This window comes from Poecilia mexicana, unplaced genomic scaffold, assembly GCF_051168715.1.
Source record: "Poecilia mexicana isolate PSO_F unplaced genomic scaffold, ASM5116871v1 scaffold_5, whole genome shotgun sequence".
NCBI classification, from domain to species: Eukaryota; Metazoa; Chordata; class Actinopteri; order Cyprinodontiformes; family Poeciliidae; genus Poecilia; species Poecilia mexicana.
In genome coordinates this window covers 31254096-31264883 of record NW_028263374.1, presented here as the reverse complement: position 1 = coordinate 31264883, position 10788 = coordinate 31254096, and the positions used below count along the sequence as shown (strand labels likewise).

At 45.9% G+C, this 10788-nt stretch overlaps 2 protein-coding genes across 2 annotated transcripts; both read right to left on the bottom strand.

Moving 5' to 3' along the window:
• Positions 1 to 215: 215 nt before the first annotated feature.
• Positions 216 to 9293, bottom strand: psmf1 (proteasome inhibitor subunit 1). Its single transcript, XM_014970619.2, has 7 exons — positions 9111 to 9293; positions 8415 to 8567; positions 7537 to 7619; positions 7156 to 7338; positions 3400 to 3456; positions 2959 to 3120; positions 216 to 756 (listed from the first exon to the last, which is right to left on the bottom strand). The coding sequence occupies exons 1-7, from the start codon at positions 9237 to 9239 to the stop codon at positions 705 to 707; spliced, it is 819 nt and encodes a 272-aa protein (XP_014826105.1). The 5' UTR covers positions 9240 to 9293; the 3' UTR covers positions 216 to 704.
• LOC148159821 (uncharacterized) lies at positions 3475 to 6085 on the bottom strand. Its single transcript, XM_088005955.1, has 2 exons — positions 6067 to 6085; positions 3475 to 5169 (listed from the first exon to the last, which is right to left on the bottom strand). The coding sequence occupies exons 1-2, from the start codon at positions 6083 to 6085 to the stop codon at positions 3809 to 3811; spliced, it is 1380 nt and encodes a 459-aa protein (XP_087862081.1). The 3' UTR covers positions 3475 to 3808.
• Positions 9294 to 10788: the final 1495 nt, after the last annotated feature.

Sequence of the window (10788 nt, the reverse complement as noted above, 5' to 3'; positions counted from 1 at the left end):
CTTACAGGAAACCTTTCATATAGCAGCTTGATTTAGGTAAAACAATTCATGAATAGTGATTTTTAAAAACTTCTAGTTCCACTGTCAAGTACGGTGGAGGATCCATGATGCTGCGGGCTGCCGGGGGAACCAGCCAGGTTCATTTTCTCCACTGAATTAAAATGTTTTCCATGAAAATGTTGGAGTTTGATGCAAAAGCAGAACTAAAACAGTAATAACTTTGCAGTTTTTATTAGAATGTTTGACAGAAATTATTAATCAGCCATGATTCAAAATCAATAACCCAAAAAATCTAACAGTGAAGATCTGCTTTTATAAAGAAATGGAAATTATTCCCAAACGTTTCTGCAAATCAAAATAATCCAAACCTGGAAGGTGACGAGTTTTCTCTCTGAGGCGTCGCTTTAATTCACTCAGAGGAAAGAAATTATAGATATGTACGTTTATCATAACGAGCAGAAAGGTCAGGGTCAGATCAGGGTCAAGGGTCAGGATCAATCTGAATCTGCACAGAATAAAAAAATTCATAAACTTTTCTAAACCCTAAAGGAGTCTGAGTGAATATTTTATTTGTCATTTTCAGAGAATCCCTCCTGTCATTGGACGATCCGTGGGGGTTCCAGACTGGATCTGGACCGGAACCAGACCTGGACCCGGTTCTGCGGTGTGAGCAGGAATAATGGAAGCAGGAAAGGCGCAGAGTGCTACATGAACATGTCATCGTATCCGGGCGGCGGCATGTGGTCGGGGTCGGGCCTGGAAACAGGAAACGGAAACATCGTCACCGACGTCAGGAAAACGTCAGGAAATGAAATCCCGTCCAAAGTCACAGCTTTCACATTCTGGCCATTTTTGTTGTGAAAGTCTGAAAACATCCACACAGCTTTAGGCAATAAGTTCCAGTTTAAAACTGGAGATGAGCCGATTGCTGAGACACACCGTTACCTAGAAACCCCAGCTGATATCCAGCGTTTCGTCAGATGGTTTTCCTGCTGTACAATGGCTGCTGGAAAACAGTTTTGTTGTTGACCAACCAGAAGTCAGTTGCTGCCTCTAGGGGCTCCACTTCAAAGATCTACGGTTGTATAATTGTGCATCTGATGCAGCCATTTTCAGGTGTGAGTGTAAACATTGAGTTGGGGGGGCGTGGCCAGAATGTGTTGGGGGCGTGGCCAGAATGTGTTGGGGGCGTGGCCAGAATGTGTTTATTTAAAGTGACAGAGGCGTTACAGCTCAACAGGCAGAAATAACCAGACTGAAATCTGATCATCAAAGAATAATTTAGTGCGGTGCACAGAAAAAATCTGGATGATTAAAGCCGTGCGGACGTGGCTGTTCACGGCTTTATACGTCAGCTGCTTCAAACAGAGCAGCTGCTTCTCCGCCTGTCGCCTCCATAAATACATATTAATGTAAATTAGTATAAATACCCAGAAGTCTGCCGCCACGTGAAGCAGTAACCATGGCAACGTCACTGTTTGTAGCAGAATAAGTATTTATAATAATAATAATAATACAGTTTATTTAAAAGCTGCTTTCAGGGCTCATAAGGTGATCTCACAAAATAAAAATAATACATTTTAAAGAAAAAGTAAAGAGTAAAGCTGTCCGGGTCGGACCTGCTGCTGCGGCAGAGCCTCCGGGTCGGACCTGCTGCAGCAGAGCCTCCGGGTCGGACCTGCTGCAGCAGAGCCTCCGGGTCGGACCTGCTGCTGCAGAGCCTCCGGGTCGGACCTGCAGCAGCAGAGCCTCCGGGTCGGACCTGCTGCAGCGGCAGAGCCTCCGGGTCGGACCTGCTGCTGCGGCAGAGCCTCCGGGTCGGACCTGCTGCTGCGGCAGAGCCTCGGGGTCGGACCTGCTGCTGCGGCAGAGCCTCCGGGTCGGACCTGCTGCTGCGGCAGAGCCTCCGGGTCGGACCTGCTGCTGCGGCAGAGCCTCCGGGTCGGACCTGCTGCTGCGGCAGAGCCTCCGGGTCGGACCTGCTGCATCAGACCTGCTGCAGCAGAGCCTCCAGCCGGATTACAGACCAGAGAGGTTCTGAATGTGGACGTTTGCTCTGCAGACAGGAATCAGCAGCAGAAGCTGCATTCACAGAGTAGAGATGCTTTCTGTCCATAAGGCGCTTTCACAAAGCGGGCGGCTCCACTGGAGGACGGCTTCAGCTGGACCGGTACCGGTACCGCTGGTACCGCTCTAAGTTCTGCTCAGAGCTCCAGGATGAATCTAAACGCTGATGGACCATCAGATGGATCTGATCTGTGATCAATCCTCCATCAGAGCCAAAGCTCCTCAGGTAGCGGCTCACCTGGATCAGCTGCTGATGGACCTGATCGTCTCCTGATCAGAACCGAACCTGGTGGATCCATCTGCTGATCAGCCTGTTTTCTCTCCAGTCAGAATGAAATGAGCCTCAGATGCTTTCAGACGATGAGTTACATCTTCATGAGACAAACTGAGGAAGTTATTATTCCCTCAGAGGGAAGTTTTACCTTCATTTAGTTTCTTTACTTTTCAGGTTATTGTCTGAGGATAAATGTGGTTCAGTTTCACAGTTTAAACACTAAAATATTAAAATCATAAAATCATCGGGTTTGATGCTTATGGTCTAATAACTGAATCAGGTTTCAGTGGATTTATGAGAGTTTTGACTCTTTGTATTTTATTATTGTTCACAGATGAAGTTTGTGTGGCTGCAGCACATTTTCACTCCAGGGAAAAAGTCAGTCTATTTACACAAACTTTGACGCAAACTTCATGTTTATTTTTGCCGGTTTGTGCGTCAAATATGGCGCTGCACTTGTTTAGTGCGTACGCCGCTTCAGACATGAGGCCCCAGGTTTTGACTAGACCGTAGACTGACCCTAATCCGTTCTAGATCAGTTTGTTATGTTGATCAATACGATCTCAATCAGTGCAGATAGACACAAGGTGGTGTGTGTGTATGTGTGTGTGTCTCACCCCGGTCTGTGGCGTCCCATGGGTCCAAACGGGTCAAAGCGGGCCCCCGGGGGAACGGCTCCAGGAGGCAGGATGTCTGGGATCCCGCTGGACGGATCGAAGCCGGAGCGAGGAAACCCGGACCTCAGAGGGTCCATGATCATCCCCCCCCCACCCACCGACCTGGAATATAGACATATAGATATAGATACTATATAGATATTGATCATCTTCCTTTATCCACTGAATCATCAGGAAGTTTCATTTCAATACAACAAAAACCAATAAAGGAATAAAAAAACATCTGGAATAATTTTGTTCTCAATCGGCTTCATCCGGTCCAGGGCCTTCAAACGGCCCCCGACCCACAGCTTGAACCACCCAGAACAACAACATGTTTGTCCAGATTCACTTTCTCTGTAAACCAGATTCAAGTTTAAACCAGATTGAATGTGAACTCACCCAAACGGATCCAGATCTGCTCCTCCGGCTGCGAACGGAGGATTCAGCGGGTCGGGCCTGAAACAAACCAACAGACGTTTAGTTTTTTTATTGATGAAATAAAAATGATCAGACATTAATGATTGATCCAGAAAAACTTTATGATCCCTTTAAATGCAACAGGAAGTGATCCGTTACCTTTTCATGCTATAAAGTGAATTTAAACGGATTCTGGACTCGGATGTTTTTTAATCGGCTCTGAAACTTTTTCTAACCAATTTAACACCAAAATGTTTCAAAAATAAAAGCAATAAAATATTTGTAACGTTTTTGTCTGATTAGTCTGAGATCCAGATGATCCGATCTTCTCCTCATCGCTGCGTTTTCCGTTTCCAGACGGTTTTTACGTCTCGAATTCTCTCCGTTCAGTTCATTTCTGTCCATCCGTCTCTGCTACGTCCTCTCCGTCTTTATCGTCTTCATCGTCCTCTCCGTCTTCATCGTCCTCTCCGTCTTCATCGTCCTCTCTGTCCTCTCCATCTTCATCGTCCTCTCCGTCTTCATCGTCCTCTCCATCTTTATCGTCTTCATCGTCCTCTCCATCTTTATCGTCCTCTCCGTCTTCATCGTCCTCTCCGTCTTCATCGTCCTCTCTGTCCTCTCCGTCTTCATCGTCCTCTCTGTCCTCTCCGTCTTTATCGTCCTCTCCGTCTTCATCTTCCTCTCCGTCTTCATCGTCCTCTCTGTCTTCATCGTCCTCTCTGTCTTCATCGTCCTCTCTGTCCTCTCCGTCTTCATCGTCCTCTCCGTCTTCATCGTCCTCTCCGTCTTCATCGTCCTCTCTGTCCTCTCCGTCTTCATCGTCCTCTCCGTCTTCATCGTCCTCTCCATCTTCATCGTCCTCTCCGTCTCCATCGTCCTCTCCGTCCTCTCCGTCTTCATCGTCCTCTCTGTCCTCTCCGTCTTCATCGTCCTCTCCGTCTTTATCGTCCTCTCTGTCCTCTCCGTCTTCATCGTCCTCTCTGTCTTCATCATCCTCTCTGTCTTCATCGTCCTCTCTGTCCTCTCCGTCTTTATCGTCCTCTCCGTCTTCATCATCCTCTCTGTCTTCATCGTCCTCTCTGTCCTCTCCGTCTTCATCGTCCTCTCTGTCTTCATCATCCTCTCTGTCTTCATCGTCCTCTCTGTCTTCATCGTCCTCTCTGTCCTCTCTGTCTTCATCGTCCTCTCTGTCCTCTCCGTCTTCATCGTCCTCTCTGTCTTCATCATCCTCTCTGTCTTCATCGTCCTCTCTGTCCTCTCCGTCTTTATCGTCCTCTCCGTCTTCATCATCCTCTCTGTCTTCATCGTCCTCTCTGTCCTCTCTGTCTTCATCGTCCTCTCTGTCCTCTCCGTCTTTATCGTCCTCTCCGTCTTCATCGTCCTCTCCGTCTTCATCGTCCTCTCTGTCTTCATCGTCCTCTCTGTCCTCTCCGTCTTTATCGTCCTCTCCGTCTTCATCTTCCTCTCCGTCTTCATCGTCCTCTCCGTCTTCATCGTCCTCTCTGTCTTCATCGTCCTCTCTGTCCTCTCCGTCTTCATCGTCCTCTCCGTCTTTATCGTCCTCTCTGTCCTCTCCGTCTTTATCGTCCTCTCCATCTTCATCTTCCTCTCCGTCTTCATCGTCCTCTCTGTCCTCTCCGTCTTCATCGTCCTCTCTGTCCTCTCCATCTTCATCGTCCTCTCCGTCTTCATCGTCCTCTCCGTCTTCATCGTTCCCTCCGTCCCCTAGGAGCCACCTAGGGCCGCCGTCTCATCTGATCGGGTTCAAAGGACGGAGGAGGAAGTCGATCCGTTCTCTGGTTTGATTTTCCCTTCCAGTAAAAAAACCTTCTTCATCTTTAAAGAAAATAATTCTGACGTTCTGCTGTGATCGTCTTCTATGTGAATCAAACAACAAACTGACTGAACCTTCAGACACAGAACCGGGAATGGACCCAGATAGATGCGATTTCTGGTGCCTCAGAAACAGAAACATGAATCATCGTCGTTCTGGGTTCAGACGTTTGGGTCTAATGAAGCTGCTGATCAGACGTTTCAGGCCTTCTGGGTTTAGCTGCTTATTTCTAACTGGCTGCTGATTGTTGAACCTCCAGAGTTTCTGCTCGTTTCAGAAAGTCAAATTTAAGACGCTTTAAGACCTTTTAATGCCACTAACTGTAGAGCTGCATCACAATAAAACGAGCCAAGAACTGACGCTGTGTTTCAGCTTTGAGTTTCTCACTGCAGATGAGAACGTCGTCCAGCCAAACGCCCACAAATTTACACATGAAAAGCACAGAAAGGTTAGCTAGCTAGGGTCTGTTAGCGGTGGCCTTGACCACCTCCAGTCACAGGACGAATGAAGACCCAAACTTTCGCCTGACAGAAAAGTAAAAAAAAAACATTAAATATTGCTAACAAAATGTTAAATCTGTGATTAACAAACTTCAGGCCAACTTCCAGTCTGTAACTGAAATTAAGACGTTTTTAAGGTCTTAACTTGAGACACGAGTTCTACCGATCACCGTCTGACCGCTGCGTTTAAAAACCGGGTTCTGGTTTTTTTAAAGATTTTTTTGGCCTTTATTTGATAGTTAGTTGACAGGAAAGTGGGAAATGAGAGAAGGGAAAGACATGCAGCAAAGGTCGCCAGGCCGGGAATCGAACCTGCGACTGAGGCGTCCATATGTGGGTTGTGCTGAACCCCTGCGCCTGGTTTCTACCTGCTAAAGGAGAGTTTTCCTCTCCACTGTCACCATGTGCATGTTCAGTACGAAGGAATCAATAAGTCAACACAAGAGATTTTCCTGCTGTCGCCCCCTGCTGGTCAGGATGAGAGGATCAATGTTCGGTTTCCTCAGGAACTATTTAAACTAATTTGAATAATTAATTGAGTTTAATGATTTGATTGATCACTTGGATAAATTGCATAATCAGATTTAAATTATTTTTAGTTGAGTTCCTCTGGTGCCCAAAGTGGGTCCTGTTGGCCCGACATCCTGCGTCTCTCCCTGGTTTAACCTGGATCCAGTGACGGATCATTAGAGGCCTGAGGAGAACCGGACCTGCTGACGAGGTCGTTTCTGGAACCAGGGGGACTAAAACACGCCGGGTCTCCAGGACCCACTCTGGGCACCGCTGCTCTGGGAATTTGTCGCTTTAGAAATAAACTGAGCTGAATTGAAATGAACAAACTTTAAAACCCAAAGATTCATTTTTACCTTCAGTCCAGATAAATATAATTTGTTCACATAAAAGCAAACTTATTTTTATAATTTACACTTTAAGGAATTTTGTTTAGACTTTTAAATAAAAATATTTAGTTTAGTTTTTAGCTTTTATACATTTTCATCAAATAAGACATTAAAGTCTTTAGAAAAATGCCTTAAAAATGACAGTTTGCAACCTATTGACAGAAGAATAAAATTATATTTTAGTGGTTTTGTTAGTGATTCTTTGTGAAGATTTCCTTCTGGTCATTCTGATGTTTTTTATCTACTTTAGCAGCTAATGATGAATTTACAGATGAATCTTTGCTCTGATGTGTTTTGAGTTATTAATCAGAGGAATAATCTTCATATTCTGAAACTAAAACCACATTTAATAGAAAAATAATGTCACAAGAGAAATGGAAACATTGGTTTATTAAATATGTGTTAGATAATATTCTCTTGTCTGTAATTAAACACATAAAACCAATTAGTGAAGACAGTTTATTAGAGCGAGGCGGTTTCCTGGACGCCGTTGCTTACTGACCAGTGAGGCTGCGGCCCGTGGCGGGGGTGTCTGCAGGGCAGCCGCAGGGGGTCTCCGTCTTCCTCCGTCCTCCTCTGAGACGACTCGCCCTCCTCCCGTCTGCTGCGCTCCGGCGCTTTCTCTGGGCGGGGCAGCAGCTGAGCCTTCACCTTCTCAGACAAACCGTCTGCGTCTCTGAACGCGCTGCAGCACAGAGAGGCTCCGTCACCGACCAGCTGGTTGTTACTGGAACAGCATCTTGTTTTATATCGTTACCTGTCCAGCTGGTTATTGTTGGCAGAATGTGTTATTTCTATATGTAGGAATGATTCAAACAACTAAGTGTGTATGCAGGAAGTTTTCAGTTCTCAGGTGAGACAAACGAAGCCGGTAAAAACCAACCTGTCAAACGTGTGCAGCTGGTCAGCGTTGACGTGGTCGCCGACGTTCACCATCAGGTCTGAAACCTGCTTAGTGCCGGAGTTCTGCAAAACAACAGCAGCTTTTAATCAGACGTTCTGCCTGACAACTCCAATGTTAAAGCTCAAAAGAGACGATACTGTGCAGTAAGACATCCTGAAGGTGGCGCTGCACGGTGGCGCAGTTGGCAGCAATGAAGGTCCTGGTTCGATTCCCGGCCCACAGTTCAGAAACATGACTGTTAGATTAATTGGCCTGTATAAATTCTCCTTAGGGGTGTGTGTGTGTGTGTGTGTGTGTGTGTGCGTGTGTGTGTGTGTGTGTGTGTCCTGTCTGTCTCTGTGCTGCCCTGCGACAGACCGGTGACCTGTCCAGGGTGACCCCGCCTGTCAAAAGGCCCTCCTGATCCCTCCAGGGTCGAGGGTGTAAGAAAATGGATGGAACATCCTGATGACATCATCAGCTCTGCTAATCCACCTCATCTGCTGCTGCTCCTTCAGCAGCCTGGCCGGCCGGAGCGTTGGACGCTCCATGACGCCTCCTTTTCAACTCCTTTAGGATTTGGGGGTCAAAGTTCAAGCCTTATGCTCAAAATGTTTGACCAAAGTCAGCGTTTAAAAGATGATCAAATACAAAGGGAACTTGCTATTATAAATAATTACAGTGGTAATATAAATAATTTGTTCTTGCATTTGAGCTAAACGTGACGGTTTCACCTGATTTAAACACTGAAGAGGAAAACAGCGCAGCGTCAGTATCTGATGCTCCCTGTGTGATTATTAGCTTCAATAATCACACAGGGAGCATCAGATACTTTCATTTTAACTGCCGAGAGAAGCCTGTCCTGTTTTTTGAGTTACCATTAAGTTGAAGATGAGCGTGGAGTCCACAGCGATGGCCTTCAGCACCATCACGGTGTCCGTGTCGCCGGTTTGGTAGCGCAGGCTGTACAGCTCCTTGTTGCTGCTCCAGCCAGCAGGAAGCAGCTCTGACTTCTTATCACGGCTGCTAGGCTAAAATACAACAGAGAAAAAGAGAAATAAGACACTCAGTCAAAATAACTACCATATTAGAGTGTCTATCCTCACGCAGTTGCGTTAGCCTCCCAAAGATGACTCGACGTTTTTCACATCTCCAAAGTTTTCCCGTGGAAGTCTGAATAAAACAGACTGATTTATGCTAAGCTAACACACGTCTGGTATTTTGTACTGAAATTATTAACACCCGGATAACAATGCGCATTAAAAAGTTAATCTGAAGACTTTAGCTAAGCTTGTACATAACTCCATTAAAATAACATACTGTTTAATTTCTCCCTGAATGTCACAAATCCGTCTCATCTTAAAGAATAGATCACTTATAGCATTTTACTGCTTCCCAACTTCTCTTAAATTCGGCAACAAAAACTAATCAATTTATTTCTTTATTAATTAAGTTAATCAAGTTGGAGACCTTTAGTCATGTTCAACTGCCCAAACATTGACAGAGCTCGGCGCTAATCGAACCTCTGCAGGTCAACGGTTAATCAAATTAAAACCATTTTCCTGTTCTTTCACCTCGTCTCCAGATCCGATGCACCGGTAGCCATTCTTTATCATTTCCCAGTGAACGAAGCACACGACGGCGTCCTGCGGACACTCGATTTTATCTGCGACACAGGTGTACAGCGCCTCTAAACCAGCCATTTTTCTCCCATCTGTCAATACCAGCTCCGCATCTGAACTGGGGAAAGGAAAACGAAAGTCTACGCTGAAGTCTCATAGCAACCATAGCTACTTCCTGTCAGGGAATTTCAAAGTAAAAGCACAATAACGTTGTCAAATCGAGTTAGTCATATTACAAACTAATTTCAGAAGCGATACAATAAAATTATTTCGTAAAATTATTGAACCTTATACGGCTTGAACCAAAACATATTCCGACAGAGGTTAATGGTTGTAAACCTTAAATCTGAGATGACAAAGAGGGAAATTTGTCCAACAAAAAATATAAAATTATATAAATATATATATATATATATATATATATATATATCATGGAAAAGACGGTTAGAGGCTAAGATCAAGATAACAAGGAGGGAAGTGAGCCAACTGTCAGAGCTCCAAAGAGGTGCAATGAAAAGACCAGTACCTAAGAAGTACAGCTAGATGCCCATACCTGAAGCACTCGAAACTGCCAAACAAAGGCTCCAAGCCTTGGCCAGCCGCCTAAAGAGATACACAAGAGAGAATGAAGCCAGGAGGATTAACCGGCTCTTCTCCACCCAACCAGCTAAAGTGTACTCTCAATGGCAGGGTAATAACAACAGAGCAGACCAGAGCAGAAAGGGAGGCGTCCCACAACAGCAATGCACAGTGGCATGATCCATGCCACTGTGCATTGAAACTCACTGCCCTCCATGAGCGACTGGCAGCTCAACTGAACCAGCTGCTACAGAACGGGTCTCACCCTGAATGGCTAACTGAAGGGCGCACAATCCTGATCCAGAAGGATCCCTCAAAGGGTTCAGTCCCATCCAACTATCGGCCGATAACCTGTCTCTCTACAACATGGAAGCTCATGTCAGGCATCATAGCAGCTAAGATAAGCGGGCACATGGATAAATACATGAGCACGGCACAGAAGGGCATCGGCATAAATAGCAGAGGAGCCAAACACCAACTCCTTGTAGACCACACAGTCGCCCGAGACTGCAAAACCCGACACACCAACCTGTGCACCGCTTGGATTGATTACAAGAAAGCCTATGACTCAATGCCACATACCTGGATCATTGAATGCTTAGAGATGTACAACATCAACAGGAAACCACCCTTGAAGCCAACTGCAAACCACTTGCACAAGTGTCCATCAAATGTGGCATATACCAAGGAGATGCTCTGTCCCCACTGCTGTTCTGCATAGGCCTGAACCCCCTTAGCCAAATCATCAACAAGACTGGCTACGGATACCGACTCAAGAATGGGGCCACAATCAGTCACCTCCTCTACATGGATGACATCAAGCTGTACGCCAAGAGCGAGCGAGACATCGACTCACTGATCCACACCACCAGGATCTACAGCACTGACATTGGGATGTCATTCGGACTAGAGAAGTGTGGCCGGATGGTTACAAAGAGAGGGAAGGTCATCCACACAGAAGGGGTCTCACTCCCAGAGGGAACAATAGCAGACATAGAGCACAGCTACAAGTACCTGGGAATACCACAAGCAAATGGCAACCTCGATGAGG

What these genes read in the sequence shown, in the direction of transcription:
- psmf1 (XM_014970619.2), bottom strand. Translation starts at nt 9,239, where the DNA reads ATGGCTGGTTTAGAGGCGCTGTACACCTGTGTCGCAGATAAAATCGAG. An exon ending in CACGGGCCGCAGCCTCACTG is followed by an intron (nt 3,457 to 7,155) that starts GTCAGTAAGCAA and finishes GGTTTGTTTCAG; the next exon opens with GCCCGACCCGCTGAATCCTC. An exon ending in GCAGATCTGGATCCGTTTGG is followed by an intron (nt 3,121 to 3,399) that starts GTGAGTTCACAT and finishes TCTATATTCCAG; the next exon opens with GTCGGTGGGTGGGGGGGGGA.